The sequence below is a fragment of the Maylandia zebra genome, linkage group LG5 (genome assembly GCF_041146795.1).
Source record: "Maylandia zebra isolate NMK-2024a linkage group LG5, Mzebra_GT3a, whole genome shotgun sequence".
Lineage (NCBI taxonomy): Eukaryota > Metazoa > Chordata > Actinopteri > Cichliformes > Cichlidae > Maylandia > Maylandia zebra.
In genome coordinates this window covers 18,204,199-18,222,224 of record NC_135171.1, presented here as the reverse complement: position 1 = coordinate 18,222,224, position 18,026 = coordinate 18,204,199, and the positions used below count along the sequence as shown (strand labels likewise).

Sequence of the window (18,026 nt, the reverse complement as noted above, 5' to 3'; positions counted from 1 at the left end):
AAATATTGACTTTCAAACTGTTTTTGTCCTATATACTGTACCCCCATGTATGTGTGAACCTTTCAGTAAATCACTGCACACATTCCTATTATATTCCTAGCATAAAATAAAGAAATTATTAGGGGCTCAAGACTTTTGCACAGTGCTGTGTATTCACAACAAGACAAAAACCTGTTGTGGTAATTAACGCTAGCAGGAGTTTGCCTTTAGCCTAATGAAATTAAAATTACTTTCACATCCTCCCCAGCTGTGTACTGTAACTGAAACATATAACTGGTTATTTAGTAGTAAACTGACAGAAAGTAACAACCAACAATCCTGCTGAATTAAAAAAAATAAACTAAAAATCAGACTAATGAAAAAATTCAATTTTTTGATTTTAAGGTTTTGTGTTTAATCGAGCTAACTCCTTTTAAATCGAATATGTAAATGCATTAAATCTTAAGTCAGTGCATTAGTTAACATCATAACTAATGATATAAAACATGTGCTGAGGTGTCATTTAACCTTAGATGAAATCCTTTTATTCCACTTTCCAGCACACTTGAACTCTACATATTAAGCATAAATGTAGCATTCAACATGTATTTTTTCCCCGGACAAACAAACTCATTTCCATAATGCATAGACAAGGATTTTAATGTATGCTTCCCTTACAAATCACTGGCTTTCACACTAAGCAATAGTCACTTTTCAACAACCCATGATGCATTGCATCTGTGTATACAGTAGGTACTGCAGCCCAAAACAGCATTTATTAAAAGGCAACATAATTATGGTACAAACACTCAGAACAAACTGTCACCACACACTGGTCATTCTCTACAAGCTGTTAGAGGAGAAAGACTGTCTCGCTCCTTTAGACTGGCGCAATGTAAAATATATAAATGAAATTTGTCAAGAGCAGTAGCAACGTATGAAACCAACTGTGAGGTCATTAGCACATCCTTTCTCTACATGTTCCCGATATCATTCCGGCAGTTTTCCTACAAACATGGCTGACTGAGCAGATAACAGTTATATTTCCCCATCATGTGTTTTATTACCCTATACCCTGATGTAAAAATCTTTAATTTCCTTGCACATTTCAATTTGTTGCCTCAGCAGAGAATCAAATTAGAACTTTCAAGGACTTCTGTTAGTATTTTTTTGCATGTTAAATACAACAAACCATCTTCTTATTCATCATCACTAGATTTCTTTTTCCTGCAATATGTTTTCTATGGGTATTAAGTTTTTAATTTAATGGAGGAGGACATGCAAAGGATTATGCAAGTGACGGGGTGAGAGAGCAACGTGATCTGCTGTGGTGTCCCCTAAAAGGAGCAGCTAAAAGAAAAGAATATTTACATGGAGGGTTTGAAGTAACATTTTAAATCCATTTCTTTTTTTATTTATTGTGTTGTAGCTGTCTAAAGGAGACACGGCCAACAACGACTCAAATTAGAGCTGTTTTCATTAGCACGGGATCAGTTTTAATATTGACTGCTCCAAAATTAGTCTGTCTGCACGTCTGTTTGCTTTCCTCTGCTTCATGACATACAAACAACTCACGCAAAAAAACAACAACAAATTCCTGAAAAAAATAATTTGCCAATGTTTACCCAAATATATGCAGAAAATTTCAACAATTATTTTTTGAAGCAGCACACTAAACTCGTTTGAACCTGTTGAAATGTTACTATTTTTTTTCTTTGCCCTTTACTCATTTGCATGACAGGATTTGGATTAAACGATTGTCAAATAAAAAGAAACATCTTCCTTTTATCTGCATTCATCTCATGGTGGCTGTACAATTTAAGAAACGGTCACAATTTTCAAACAACATCATGCAAACATATGTAACCAGCACTAAATTACATGAGCAAGAATGATCAGCTGAAAGTCAATGAGAGAGCAGTGAGGGCAGAGATCATCGCTTTTACTGCTTTTGACAGCGCTGAGCTCAGGACAGGACCCACTGTAACAGGTCCCAGAGCAAAAGTACAGAATATCCAATTAAATGCACACAAAACACCTTAACATCTGCAGCAACCAATATGAACACACTAAATGAACATTTATAGATTCTCCAGCATTTACATACTAAGATTCATTATAAAAGCCAGTAAAAGGACCAATAAAACTCTGTTTGTCCATGTAGGATTTTAAAGGGAACTGAATGTAATAAATGTGAAATATTTACTTTTTATTCTTACATAAAATGCACTGAAGGGTGTAAAGTGGGTCTTTGTAAACACCAGCGTCAAAGCTGTCCCTTGTTGTTGATTTACCTTGTCGTATTGTAAGGAGTTTAATGTTATTTTCATTAACAATTAATGAAAAATATCATTAGCTTACATTTTGTCTTCAGGCATCCAGTCTAAAATTACAGTAATTAACCGTGAAACTACATCTTAAAGCTCAAAGTATAACATGTACAAAATATGAAGTTCCAGAAAGAGGTTCTGTTGCAACAACTCTCACCAATAGACCCATCATAGTGTATATCCTAAAGGCACCTTAGACAAAGAGAAATCCCTGTGTGCAAGCGGTTAAAGAGGTTGAAGGTTGAAAAACAAATGTGAACAAAAGATAAATGGAGAAGCTTTTCCCTCTCAGAGAGCCTAACCACTGCATGGAAACACTGTATCACCACGAGAAAGGCTACATAGTAAATAAATGGAGTTTTCATTGCATAAACTATTCTGTTGCTGATTGTCTAAAAGCATGACTTAAAGACACAGAATGCAGCTCTGTAATATTACAAGATTTGACTCAGTTTTTGTTTCAAATGCTGCAAAAAAAATGCCAGAAATGCTCCGTCGTTCTGGCACTGCGTCATTTGTTTTGTTTTCGTACTGCGATTACTGAAACAGTGTATGTTTTTAGAAATAGGAAAGCATGCATTGGGAAATTATCTCCTGATCATGCAGATATTGTTTCTGGATTTGTACTTCAAAGTCTAACAGTAGGAAGGAACACACAAATATACAAAACAATAAAAACAAACAATGAGACGAATTGAATTCAAAAAACAAAAACCTCAACAATTAAAAACAGTGTCCAACAAGCTCTGTTCTGCTTCGGCAAAAACAATCCCCCCCAGGAACGATGATGGAAAAGTTCGCCTTCCCCCACTTGCTTGGTATCCTCTCCTCCTTTTAAACTCATCCCAAAAATCACCCACTGTGGTGCATCATCATCGTTATCATCAATTCTTCCACCTCCTCCACTTTCAACCGGGTATATGACTTTCCTCTTCAGGCTGGGCTGACTTGCTCCCCCTGCAGACGAGAGGTTGGAATGACTCAGTAGTCCAGCAACCAGATAAGTGGGGAGACAGCGCCTCTGGTGCCACTGAGGGAGTTTAAATTGGAAAGTGACTTGGGATCAATTAGATAAGTAGGTGGAGCAGGTATGGATCACACCCTGCTGGTCGGGTGGCAGCGGTATGTTGGACAGTTGGACAGAGCATCTACTCCGCTGTCGACGTTCTGTGAGCACCCTCCCTCACAGCAAGCCTCTGGGAGATATAAAGCAGACAATATGAGTAATGAATCTACCTGACATTAAAAACGGTGAAGTATGTTACACACAGCCAAAGAGGAGCCACCTGCATCTTCCCCCGGCATCAGCAGATGAGCTGGGTTGGCTCCTTCTTGTCCCGTGCCGAGCTGGAGACGCCTCATGTGACGAACCACTGCTGTGGCATTGAACGCTTGCTGCAGAGAAGCAATAATGAAACTTCAAGAAAGGAGGAAAATCTACTTGCCAATTTTGGACAAATTAGGATCTGGATGGCAATTTAACCCGCCGAGGATCAAGTCATTGTAGCTGAAATCCCTAACCCTAATTACATTTTTTAATTGCCCGGTACAGTTAAGTTAAAATATAGCAAACCAGACCAGTTTTAATCTCTGTCCTCTCCTTTAATGCTAAAAATGAAAAGAACAATGCAACATGTAAGTAGAACTGGGAGGCAGACTTACCTTCCACTTGCTCTTAGCAAAATTCTTCTTAATCTGCGCACTGACAGACTCGTGAATGTTCTTGTCCAGCGCAGTATCCCCAGCAATCCTGACAGAGGAAATGGCTTTCAGTGCGAATGTGTTTTATTTGTGTGCATAACGGATAGGAATCCGGATAGGAATTGTTCTACAGATATGGTCACACATAGTTAACCGACATGCAGTCCAAACACTTACAATATTTACAAAACTTAAGTGTAATTATTGAAGATTTGAACTAACAAAATAACATTATTCTTCTTTGGAAAAATTATGTGTACAAGGAGCCATACCAGGGGTGCTGCAGAGCCTGCTCACAAGTGTAACGTATGCTGGGATCTTTCTCCATCAGATGTACTATAAAATCTTTAGCTGAAAAGGTAAAAAAAATATACATTTTAAACATTATCAACTGCATAAAACTGATGTTTAATGAATGATTAATAACCATACTGTACTATCAGTCTAAAACTGGATTAAGCTTATTAATGCAATAATACTTCAGTGTTTTAACTTGACGCCAAGAGTCAAAAGTAGGAATTTTATTTTATTTTTTTACATTTGATCGTTGCCTGATCTTGCAAGTTAAATGCCTGCAGGGTAAACTTTAGGCTTGGAAGGAACAAAAAGATCAAGTCTCCGTCTGGCACTCTGTGTCAAATGGAGTGTCAGGTAGGTGGGAGATTTTTCTGCTCACTGTGAGGGTCTGTGTTTTGCAGAGAGAAGTATTCAACATTGGCGTGCAAAACTGCCGTTCACAATATTCACTATTGGATGAATGCCACCCATTCACAAGGCAATATTTTATGAATCTGGCAAAGATACTTGTAGTAAAACATTTAAATCAGCATGTACGTGTGTAGACACAAAATAATTACCATGTTCTTCCTGTCGCTTGTGGAATGCAATATCTAATGTAATTTCCAGGTGTGATTTAATGACTAGAAACCGTATCAAAGAAAGTTTTTGAAGTTTCTCCAGGACATGTGAGCACTCTGGAGTGTACAATCCCAAATAACAAATGCAGACAAGCACCGGCTGAGACTGTAACAATATAAGAAAAAGGATGTAAATTTCTAATAAATTTCTAGTGGCTCATCTCTTTCTGTGTAATCCAGAACTATCAGATTTGATTTAAAGAGGAGGATGTTTCTGACCTCAAAGAAAAAGAATGAATGAATTTGATGGTTTCCACAACACACACCCAGAACACAATCCTCTGGTGATTTGGGAAACTTTGTTAAAAGGGTGTGTTCCTTCTTTAATCACAGTTTCCAGTGTGATCAGCCTGAAAAGTATCAGTTCCAAAAAGCTCTTTATGAGAGGTCTCATGTCTGTACTGTACCTGAATCAGAGATATCGTCCCAGTACGGAGAATCAAACTCATATTCTGCTTTCAGGATCTGTTCAAACAGTTTGGCATCATTCTCGTCATAGAAGGGAGGATAACCACACAGCCTGAAACACAGAGACAGCACAGGCTGACACTTCCCTTTACAGACACGCTTCGGCTTTTCTATGATGCTAAAGCCTTAATCACTCCTTTATTTAGTAGCTCTGCTTGTTTTGATTTGGCTGATTTTAATGCTGGGTGCCCTTCCTGATGCAACCACCAAGGGATTAGTGTCTATTCCTGGGATCCAACCATGAATCCTTTGCTTGTTAGTTGAATGTTAAAATTAATACTGCTGCTGCTGAATCCAAAACATGCTGCATTCTGATTAATCCTTATCAAAACCTGACTGTTAAAATATTGTATCTCTGCAGATGTGATTCATCTTGTATAAAGATACATCTAAAACATGTACTCACAGAATATATGCTATGACACCAATAGACCAGCAGTCAACTGCTTTACTGTAGGGCTTCTGAGCCAAAACTTCAGGGGCTGAGGAAACACAAGGTCATAGCTATTAAGGCACAATATAACAAGACTTAGCCTTCATAGTGTCTGATACATGTTTAGCATGCTTTCTGTCTCACTTTTTCATACACAGTACACCATCTCTGAGCCATTAAACTGTGTTAAAGCTGAGATCTGAGAAAAAGGTGGTGTACACGCCTAAAGTTGTTTTTTATAAACAGATTTCTAGTATTTGACTCCTTTACCGACATATCCAGGAGTTCCACATGCTGTTGACATCACACTGCCAGAGCCCTCAATTTTTGACAGACCAAAGTCACTGATCATGATTTTGGAGTCTTCATCCATGCTGTAATACAGCAGATTCTCTGGCTTTGGATGGAGGGACAACAGAACAGAACGTAAATAAAATGCATCATAAAAAAACCATAAAAAGTCTTGCAAACTGAAATCCAACATCACTGGACACACAATTAATAACTAATTCTACTTTTGTTAATGATCAGCAAAGCCATACAGTAAGGGGGGATAACAGACATGTATTTAGTCTGGGGGGAAGAACGTTTTTGCCAATTCCTTTAAAGGAGTGTGTGTGTGTGTGTGTGTGTGTGTGTGTGTGTGTGTGTGTGTGTGTGTGTGTGCGTGCGTGCGTGCGTGCGTGCGTGCGCGCGCGTGCGCGTGTGCTAAAGATCCTCAAAGGTTCGGTTTAAAATACACAGCACCATTAGGTATCAAAACACAGAAGATAAAGCCCCATAGCACAAAAACATTGATGAAAATGAAACCATATCTCATTATATTGTAGTGAAAAAACAAAAAAAGAGAGACAACAACCTACAAGAATAAACTCAAATTCACTACCATTTGCCACACAAAGTCAATCTTTTCAAACATAGTTCTGATCCCTGGTTCACCTTGAGGTCACGGTGCACAATGCCCATGTCGTGGAGGTATTTGACAGCATCCAGGATCTGCTGAATGAGCTTACTGGCATCTTTCTCTGTGTAGAAGCCCTTCTCTATGATACGATCAAAGAGTTCCCCACCAGACACTCTGTATTTTCAATGTGGATAAGAAAGAAGAAAAGAACAGTGAGAGGGGGACTAAAAATAGAAGGGAAGCATGGAAATTTAAAAGTGTAAAAGCGAGATATAAAAAGATAATCCCTGCTAACTCCAGCAAATAAAAATCTTTTATAGTTAGTTATAAACCACTACTTCAGATAAAGTTACTTTCTTACAAACCACATGGGAAAAATGCTTTCAGTCTAAAATTATAAACAGTCAGTCAATCTTACAATGTCTGCTTCATATTTTGCCACTAGATGGCAACGTGACTCTATCATAGGAATTTCGAGTACATTATGAATACCTGCACAGGAAATTTAACATCTTACAACGAGCTAAAGAAAGAAAAGAGAAGATGATATGGATGTTTAGACAAGCAGTGCATGGAAAGCTGGGTTGCTGAACTCATTCGGCCAGTGTCCCCGTGTCACTTTAACCACATATTCAGTTCCCTCCATGATACATTCCTATTCCTGCGTACATTTTCACATATATGTGCAGCCTCTGTTTGACACCAGTTGGCAGAGGTAAAATAAAACTGAACAGGATAGTGATGCAGCACAACATGAAAGAGTGAACAACCACGAATGAGGTAAAACATCTGGATTTCAAGGTCACATCTTCCCTCTTTGCTGCTGTTTTTCATTTCCCTAATTTTACAGTCATTAATAAATTAATAATAATTTTTCTAATCCTCATCTTGCCTTTGTTTTTCCTCTCTCACTCTGACATTTCACTAGTTGAGGTGGGTGGGACACTGACTGGCAACTAGTATGAGGGCAAACTCCCCACTGTTGCTCATGAGTAGGCAAAGTACAGAGTTTTCGTGTGTGTGTGTGTGTGTGTGTGTGTGTGTGTGTGTGTGTGTGCGTGCGTGCAAGCATGCCTGTGTGAATGTGTTGCAGGGTGCAATTCATGGCATGTGACAAGCCGTGTGTGGGAGAGAACACAAGTAGGCACGCAAAGACAATTCACAAAGTCCCACACATATGTGAATACTCACAGTTGCATGACAAGGTAGAGGTGTGATTTACTCTCAAATATGTCTTCCAGAGACACAATGTTGGTGTGTTTGATCCTGTGAAGAGAGGGAAAAAAGGAAAAAGCAGGCGAGAAGTTCAGTTGTTAATGTCTGCAGATACAGATGCGAGATGGACTCATCAGATTAAGATTACTCTTGTACCTCTGTCTAACCAACGTGTAATGTTAGCACACCTGCAATATGTGTCTCATACAAATGCTACTGTCAATAAATAACTGTAACCAAACTTTCTGCCAGTTTTTTAAAAGTGATTTACTAACACATCCATCTACAGTCATGTACAAAGGAAAATGCATGCTCTTTCTATCCTGAGGTTTAAGTGATAACATTTTTTAAAAAATGTGTGCTGTATGTCCCTACGAGGTTCTAAAATTACTTAGAGACAACCTAATCTAAAAAAATAAAAAAAATACATACATAACACATTTGATAGGCAGCGTGGCCTTAAAAAAATATCAAGAAAAATGTAAGAAGTGAAGGACAAAAGAAGAAATGGCAGGCATAAAAAGAAAAACAAAAAAAGACACCAACAATCTAAAATAGATCAATAGTGTCTGACAGTCATGTCCTCAAGAAAAAAGGAAAAAACAAAGACCTGGCCCATGACCTGAGAGATTTAGCTGGTTTTTCCATCTACTGTTCACTGAAGCCTCATCAGAAATGGTCTCAGTGGAAGGGTGGCTGTTAAGAAGACATTTTTTGGGGGAAGAGAATCAAGTAGGAAAGGCTGACATACGCTAGATTACACAAGAACTGAAATGAAAATGCAAAAGTCTGATAGTGTGAAGAATCCAAATGTGAAACGTTTTCTTGAAACTGTTGTCAGTATTTATGGACGTCAGAAAAGAGGCACAAGAGAGAGCATCAAAAGCCATGTTCAAAATACAGTGGAGGTTCTCTCATGGTTTGGAGATTTTGATTGAACATGCAATATGTTCTATAGCTATAATTCTTATTTTTTTATTTACTTTAACTGTTGATTCACTTTTGACCAAATGAACACACTCAATACTGTATGTTGGAAAGAAGTAAATCACTTTTGAAAAACTGGCAGAAAGTTTGGTTACAGTCTCCATGGTTTCCACAGACCATGGAGACCATCTGACTGGTAACGACTTCATTGTTCAACTTTACAATGGTCCCAAACACACTGACAATGCAGTAAAAGCATACCTGGAAAGAAAAACACACAGTGGATCACTATCAGTCGTGGATTGGTTTCCACAGAGCCCAGACCTCAACATTATTGAAGCAGTGTGGGATCATCTTGGGTGAATGGTAAATGGCCTGTACTTGTATAGCGCTTTACTTAGTCCCCAAGTACTCCAAAGCGCTTTACACTACATTCAGTCATCCACCCATTCACACACTGGTGATGGCAAGCTACATTGTAGCCACAGCTGCCCTGGGGCGCACTGACAGAGGCGAGGCTGCCGGACACTGGCGCCACCGGGCCCTCTGACCACCACCAGGAGGCAACGGGTGAAGTGTCTCGCCCAAGGACACAACGACCGAGACTGTCGGAGCCGGAGCTCGAACCGGCAACCTTCCGATTACAAGACGAACTGTCAACTGTTGAGCCACGATCGCCGACAAAACGTGACAGCCAACATCCAAAGAAGAGCTTTGAATGTCCTTCAAGAAGCTTGCAGAACTATTCCTGAACTTTGCTTAAAAATGACAAGGAAGCTGCCTAAAAGAGATTAGACTGTGTTAAAGAATAAAGGTGCTCATGCCAAATATTGACTTTCAAGCTCATAAGTCTGTACAAACTCAGCGTTGATCTTTGGTCTTGCTGTGTTTCCACTGATGTTTGCACATGTTTCAATAAATCACTGCACCTAGTTCCATTTTAGGAGCAAAATATAAAGAAATATGGGTAACTCAATCTTTTTTCACAGTACTGTATCTCAAGAAGAGGTGTTTGTCCTGGTACAGGAACCAACTCATAAAAATATTGCCCCATAGTGCTACCTTTTACTTCAGCTTTGATTCTTTTTGATTTTTCCTTTTCCTTCATCATGCACTCTGAGTGTTTGTTACCTCAGTGCCTGGTCTAAGGTGTGTGTTTGAAGGTTACCGAGTTGAAGGCAGGAAGACAAAGACAACATAAAACCATGTGTCTGAGATGTACCCAAGGTAACTATGTATGCGTCATCCTGTGCTCACGCTGGATTACAGCAATGAGTCTTATCCACCTTCATTCAGCAGCTTAGCTCTGTGTGGAGCGAGAAACGGACATGTGGAGACTCACATACAGTTTCACACACACGATTACATATGGTCTGCAACATGTAGTACACATTCTGTGCTTGTGTGGACAATGAACCTACGGGTGGACACGGGTCATTGTGACTGTCAGAAAGCTGAAGTGTCTATTTAAGGTTCGGTCCTCTGCTGACCCCTGTCAGCTTGGATCACAGAAAGTCAGCAAATTAGAGAACAGAGCTGCCAACTTTGCAGTGAGCACGAAGCAAAACTGACACTTGAGTGAAAGTAAGAAAACAGGAAATTCTAGTGATTTTTAAATGCTGCTGATTTTTTATTGATTTATTTAACCCACCCTTTGGATTTTGCTGTCTTAGACTTTAAAGTTAAAAATTTATTTTTTCTGTTCACACCTTTTGTATTTTATTGTATTCTTCCAGAGCACTGAGTGGGCCAACCACAAACGAAAGAATGGTTCTTATAAAACTCTTGTAAAATTTTAAAGTGTTTCCAGAGAAAATGTAAATATGTTTTTTTCAGATCAGAAGAGATTCAATTAGTCAAATGAAAAGAAACAAGCCACCAAAACAGAACTGTTAATCTGTTACCCATCGTGTTTTAATTTGAATGCAGTTACTTCAGTTCATGTGCACGCAAATAAAACATTTTAAATAACTTCTCATTTTAAGAACTGTATAATCACTTGAAAATCTTCCACAACTTTTCTGTGTTAGAAGCAGCTACTCTACTGGCAACAAGGTTCCCTGTGTGACACTGAGCAGAATATGCAGTCACATCACCCACTGCCTGCCTCATCTCGTGAATTCACTTTGTAGTAAAGGTGTCAGATACAAGCTTGTGGTCTGACACAAACATGTGTAGTCTTCTTATCTGTCCAGTCCAGTGTTAAATGAGATGGAGTCAAAGACATGCTTAAGGTATGATATTCAGGCTTTGCTGCAACCCTTTCCAGATTTGAAACAAAGTAAGAGGGCGACTTCACAGAAATTCCTCCGACTGGCACAGCTACAAGTGACTCGAAGAGTACAATTAGTCACTGTATTTGCAAATGTCTGTGCTTCAGTAAATGTTTGGTCTAGATAGAACGGGGGAAAGACGAACAGCCTGTGTAACATTTATTAGCAAGACAAAATAGAAAAGCGAAACAGGAAAGACATATTTCTACACTAGCTTGGTGATCATATATTCAATACACTGACCTCTTTTATACAGTTCATAGTAACACGTGTCAAGCATTAAATACACACCAATAAATTTACAGTGGGAGAAATAACAAAAGCCATAGAGGATGACGGGTTTGGGTCTGGCCTCACAGGGAGTGAAGGCAGAGACCGAGTGGCCACATAACGTGGCAGCTGACTATTTAAAAAGCAATTTAATGCGACAGCTGTGTCCCTCGGTCATAAACAAACAGCAGGTTTACTCTGTTTCAGTGTTGTTCCACTGTGCTTTTAAAGTATTTATTAAGGCAGAGAGTAAAATGTGGAGAGAAAGAGTCTCTTATGGGTGTAACACAATGGTGAGACTTGTTTTTCACTGGTTATGTATATAATCAGTTTTGTATTCTTGTTTGCCTGTTTTAGTTAAACAGTGGTAATTTTATTTTGGTGATTTTATGACCTACAACACTGTTTCTAAAAAAAATAAGTACACTTTGAAAAAGAAAAACAGAATGCAATAATTTAAAAATAATTTAAAACCTATATTTAGTTGAAAATAATACAGAAATATATCAAACTGTTTTGTTTTTTTTAAAAAAAAGCTCATTTAATGTTTTGCCACCAACACTTAAAAAAAAATTAGGAAGGAGCAACAAAAGATAGCAAAAGTGGTTCAAAGCCAAAAAAATAACTCATTATGATTAAACTTAATGAATAACATTATTATACATAAAACGGAAAACCTAGAAAAAAAAAGTGAACCTGAAAAAGGTTCACAGTTGCACACACAAACTTTGGAAACACATAAACTTTAAATAAACCTCATTTTTTCATAAACAGGATCAAGAAACACTGCCACATATTGTGGGCCTGACTACAGCCTAGTCTTTGCAATCAAAGTCACGGATACTCTGACTTCTCCAAGCTAAAGCGCAAAGTGCACATTAATGATGGGTAAAGTGAGGCTTTGTGCAAACATTCAAAGCAATTGTGTCAACTGTTTCGAGACACTCATCCCTACAGTGACACCTACTGGCCAGTTTTGATATTGTCACAGGTTGACAATGCTCTTCTTCTCTAAATGACCATAGAGAAAAGTGTTGCACACTTCTACCACTCTATCAATAATTATGAACATGTTTTGAAGAAATGCCCATACAACAAAAGGAGAAAAACCTGTAAGAACCTTAAACGACAAAGCTGTGACTGTAAGCAAATACTATTTCCTCCCTTTTAAGTTTACATAAATGTGGTTGTTTCCGCTGTTTTGAAATTCAGTGAAATGTAAACAAACCAATTTATAAAATGTTTGTTTATTGTGACAACAATTTCAATGTCACCTACTTTGTAGGTAGGGTGTAGATGTAGATGTAGAGGTGGGGAACTCCAGGCCTCAAGGGCCTGTGTCCAGCAGGTTTTAGATATCACCCTGGGTCAACACACCAGAATCAAATGATTAGTTCATCATCAGGCCTCCGGAGAACTTCAAGACATGTTGAGGAGATAATTTAGCTATTAGAATCAGCTGTGTTGGATCATGGACACATTTAAATCCTGCAGGACACCGGCCCTTGAGGCCTGGGGTTCCGCCACCCCTGGTGTAGAGTGTAGGCCACAGTGATCTTTATAGAAGATGTTTCATTTACAGTGGAACGAATGTAGCTAATTATACCAATGAAAAATTAACGTCTATGTAAATAGACAATTCACAAATATTAGTTTTTCAGCTGTTTTGCGGATGAGTTGGCTTCTTTTTTTGTAACTTACCTCCCTAGACGTGGCAAAAATCTTTTCACACTTACTGTGGGTATACACGGGTATTTTTTGCCAAGCTCTAAAGGTGTGGATAAACAACACCTTATTCATGCCATCATCAGTGACCTCTACAGTGGCATCAGCAGTTGCACTATGGGTGCTATGAGTTTCACTAACCCAGCTGTCAAAAATTTCCTACAATCTCTGCTGAGTCCTGAGCTGTGGTTACTGCTGCCACTCCTGCTCCTGGTCTCGGTCCAGCTGCTGCTGACTTTCAAACTTTCTGGAAGTTTGTGGTGACACCTGGTGTGGTATCGCCCTCAGTTGATACTAACAATCAACTGAGGGCGAACGCACCAAAACTTGAATTAGCTGTGATCACATTATGTGCGTGTTTTGAACTGCACTGTGTTTCAGAAGATCTGCGCTTCATAAGCTCAACACAGCATTGAAGTTTTAGTATGGAGCATCCCACCCTAGTGCAAATGTCACAGGTAACATCTGTAAAGGGCCCACTAATCCTAAATAATATGAAATTGTGTATTCGGGGCCCAATTTTTATTTTTCACTTTAGTTTTAGTAGGGTGACTGGACAAAAACTGTGGAGTTGGGTGATTTAAGAATTAAAAAACTGGACAGCAAATATGCCTCTTTTCTTAAGAAACATTTTATGAAGCCCCTGTAATGAAAGCGTTACATGATCACGTATATCAAAAAAACAAAAAAAATGCATGAATTTTGGGGGAAAAGGAAAAAAAAGGTGGAGTTGGGAGTGAATTTCCTGATTCAGATATTCATTTTCTGGATGCTGCCATCCAGAAGTGTTTTTAGTAAAGGTCTTGCTCATTTTAGCAAGTGTGCCAAACTTCTGCAAGTATTACAACGGCATGCTTCTGTCCAGATGCTACATATTAGTACAGCTTCATGAAACGTATATTTTATAAACAGTTTAAATACTCCCCCACTCAGACCCCGTTCCCAACTTTGTGTACTTGGATGAGGTGTTACAATGATTCATGAAACCACTTTTCGAGTCTATGCAAACTTCACAAAGAGCAAGGCCTGATCTGCAATCCAAGTTTACTTCAGTTTACCTCATTTGTCAAATTTGGACTGTTAACTAAACCCCAACATGCTCATTGCTCCGTCCTCACGTCACCTCGTCTCCTGTAACCCAGGCAACAAGAGCGCTAAAAATAACTAGGGACCCAAAGTAGATCAGCCATTTTCACTGTGGCCTGTAATTCCCTGCATCTAAAGAAAGGTACATTTGAAAAACTTCATAACAGCAAAGAGTGAAACTGCCGCTTGCTTTAATATATTCAACATTATGCCTGTTTCTCAGGTAGAAAGAAAACCACTTGGGCAAATGACTCAATATGTGTTTGCTGCCAGGAGAAGCTGAAAATCATTGGTTTAAATCATTGTCAATCTTCATTTTGTGTGATGGCATGAAACATAGCATGATCTCAAAAGATAATGTCAATTACATTAATAGTTGCATCATATACAATAATTAACTTGAACACCTCATATGAACCCCAATCCTTGTTTCTACCTGAGAAACTCCAAATCAGTAGAAATAAAAACTATTTTTAGAGTAATTTTAGAGTAACAGGCTACAGAAGCTAATCGTGTCAGCTAAGAAGAGGAAACTGATGCTATAATTCACACAGGCTCACACGGATCCTTCCCACCTTGGATCAGCGGTTCAGGTGTGTGGTGGTGTAATGGAGTGGGTGATTTCTTTTTAATTTTGTTTTGTTTTTTTGCCAAACTTTGGCACATTTAAATGCCACAGCCTACCTTCTTACCCACATCTTTTGTTATTTGCTCTCATCGTCACAAACAGTCAGGAGATCTTCCTAACGTAATGTGCAGTGCTTCAAAATACAGATTTTTACAATAACAATTTAATCTTCTATGTATAAATAATTTCTGATCTCTCTCGTGTTTTTAAGCAAATCCATTCAAAATATGTCTTCTTTAAATGAAGACATATAGGGCCTATTAATGCCAACTCACCAAAACACAGAAGTCTACTTACTTGTGCAGTACTGCTATCTCATTCTCAATGCTGTTTTCCTTGCCCTCTAAGGCCTTCTTGGGGATACACTTGACGGCCACCAATTTCTGAGTCCTCTTCTCCTCAGCCAAGACCACCTCAGAGAAAGCCCCGCTGAAACACAAACACACAAGTCTGTTAGACCTGAGTTTATTCATCCCAGGGGCTTCAGCTTTTCACATGCGTCGCTGACACTCTACAGAAAATAAGAAATTCCAGCTCTGATGTTAAACTGGTCTAACTTTTGTAATTCTTGGCTACCAGCATCTAAAAGCTAATATAAATTTTAGCCTGCTGATGCCAGATTGTGTTTATTTTTAATATCAGCCGCCTCCCGAAGTCTTTGGCGTGCTGAGTCAAGTTTTGGAAAGACTACAACCTGGTGGGATGAGTTGGAAGCACCAGTATTAAATATCGAGGTTTATCTCAGTGACAAATGTTGATACTGGCCAAAGGATTTTAAGTCTGACTCATGTAATGCTGTATATCAGTTGTATGCTACAGTTTACATTGTCACAGATTGAATAATGGTGTATATGAAAGTCCATATGAACAATAAATGGGGAAAAAATAGCCTCAGAATTTTTCCCCGTTTTGGATGTATTGCAGGCTTCATAAAACTTACTGTTATGTTATAAAATTCACTGTCTTCTTATTTATCTGTATTTGTTTCTAATTTATCTATATTCAGGGGTGCACATAAGTGGTCCGCAGGTGCGCATTCGCTGTCAAAATAAAAGACGCGCACCAGATAAGAAGTTGCAACGCACGTTTTTTTCACGGTATATTCTGCACCACATCTCTGTGCGTTCATCATTTGTTTGAAGCCAGCTCACCTCCTGCAACCACTGTTCCGAGACTACGTGCTTCTTTTGCGGTTTGGACTCCTTCGGACATTTCTTTGGTGGTGGAGGAGCACCAAACTAATTGCTTAAAGGAGCTTGCTTCTTCGCATCTTTAAGAGTTCTAAACAAAGAAAATCTTACGTACGCAAACGCACGTTGCAACTTCTTATCTGGTGCGCGTCTTTTATTTTGACAGCGAATGCGCACCTGCGGACCACTTATGTGCACCCCTGTCTATATTTGTTTCTCTATTGTTTTCTCTTGTTTTAACCGATTGTGAAGCACTTTGGTCAACTCCGTTGTTTTTAAATGTGCTATACAAATACATTTTGAATTGAATTTGAATTGAATTTTGCCTTTTACCATCATTTACGTAAAGAACCCAGGCTTTGACTAGCTGAAGTACTGCAACGACAAATCTGACAGCCTTTTACACTTTTTTCTTTTTTATTCTCTTGGTTTCTGTATTCAGGAAAATCAAAACAAGTAAAGCATCTGAAGTCAGAGTAGCAAAAGAATAATAGCACTTTCCCATGACCCATTTCAGAGTGGAGGTGGACCTCGAGCATTTTGACCACAGCCCGAAGAGTTCTGACTCAGCTCCAGTGCTGTTCAATAGCTACAACTCCTGAGCCACAATGGTAGGCTTTGACACCGCAATACAACAGAGACAAGGTCACGGTAGCTTCAATGCAACGTTTTGGTTTCTTCATGTGTAATGTAACTTACTGTTTCAAACTGTGATGATTTTAATAAAATAAAAATAAATAAATAAGCAAGACTAAAGGAAAAAACATTGGTAACATAAAAATTACATAACACTCTCCCTGCAGCAGAAGGTCTTCTGATTACTGATTTGTTTAGCCTACTAATCAGTCTACCATATATTAAGCTGTACTTCACATACCAGAATAAATAAAAGGAAGAGCTTCCATGAAAAAACTAGGGTCTTCCTGATTTTTAATTTTTCATATTTTCCCATACACCTAAATTACAGTGCCTTTTTAGGGAAAAAAAAAACAGATGGAAAGACCACTATGGCACATAATAATCCTGGTAATTAGCCCTAAAGCTTAACATCTGTGCATCCCATACCCATGACCTTATGCTGTGTTTACAACACATAGGATAGACTGTTGGGATGATGAAGTGGGTAGTGTCGGGTATATATTTGGTTTTCTACTAAGTGCTAATGTTGGATGAATCTGAGCGTTTTGAAGTGAATACATTTCTTACAGTAATGTGTAACACAGGCAAATTTATCAATTTCAAAGCTTTTGATACTCTCATGCTTGAATTCACTGGATCATTCTCACTGATTTTTATGAATTTTTAGAATAGAATAGAATTCAACTTTATTGTTATTGCACATGTCACAAGTGCAGGCAACGAAATGCAGTTTGAATCCATCCAGAAACTGCTTTAGCCATAATATAGATATATTACAAAAATATATATTAGCAATAATATATATATATATAGATATATTACAGGAATGGATCTATTATAGGTCATTTTTGCAATGGTGGTTCTTCCAAAAGTCTTATTGCACGAGGTCATCACTCTCAGTCAGTTTATTTATAAAGTCCATTTAAACACAACACAGTGCTAAACAGCAAGTAATAACAAGAGTGAAAATGTTTAGAACAATAAAAATAATGATTTTATCCAATATTCTTCAGGTAGGAGTGTCAGGCAAGTCATTACACAACAAACACAAAAATCTGATTTTTTATATCTCACCTGAAGGAAATCTGAATTCTAGTAAATGATGTGTAGTTTTACAGGAAAGTTTACATAGCTTGAAATAACTCACAATGATGTCTTGCGGTGAAGCAGTAATTCACACTACAACAGACACTGACAGTGAACAATGTTTGTTTTTTGTTTTCTCAAAAAAAAAAATCTATGATCATTTCAGTATTAGCTGCCAATACCATGTTCAAACATGTCCCTGTTTTCTTAAAACCAATGGCACGATAAAAACTCAGATCAAAAGTGAAATCGGTT

At 38.3% G+C, this 18,026-nt stretch overlaps 1 protein-coding gene across 4 annotated transcripts in view; it reads right to left on the bottom strand.

Annotated features, from left to right (window-relative positions):
- Positions 1-501: 501 nt before the first annotated feature.
- The window catches only part of camk1b (calcium/calmodulin-dependent protein kinase Ib), a 40,363-nt gene continuing 22,838 nt past the window's right edge, over positions 502-18,026 (bottom strand). For all 4 annotated transcript variants that reach the window (XM_014412835.4, XM_014412833.4, XM_014412836.4 and 1 more), the window contains 10 exons: positions 15,154-15,285; positions 7,924-7,998; positions 6,768-6,906; positions 6,099-6,225; positions 5,802-5,877; positions 5,335-5,447; positions 4,283-4,361; positions 3,972-4,059; positions 3,596-3,704; positions 502-3,505 (listed from right to left, as the gene is read on the bottom strand). In XM_014412835.4, coding sequence (XP_014268321.1) covers positions 3,405-3,505; positions 3,596-3,704; positions 3,972-4,059; positions 4,283-4,361; positions 5,335-5,447; positions 5,802-5,877; positions 6,099-6,225; positions 6,768-6,906; positions 7,924-7,998; positions 15,154-15,285 — 1,039 coding nt within the window. In that variant the 3' untranslated portion in view covers positions 502-3,404. The remainder of the gene's footprint in view (positions 3,506-3,595; positions 3,705-3,971; positions 4,060-4,282; positions 4,362-5,334; positions 5,448-5,801; positions 5,878-6,098; positions 6,226-6,767; positions 6,907-7,923; positions 7,999-15,153; positions 15,286-18,026) is intronic.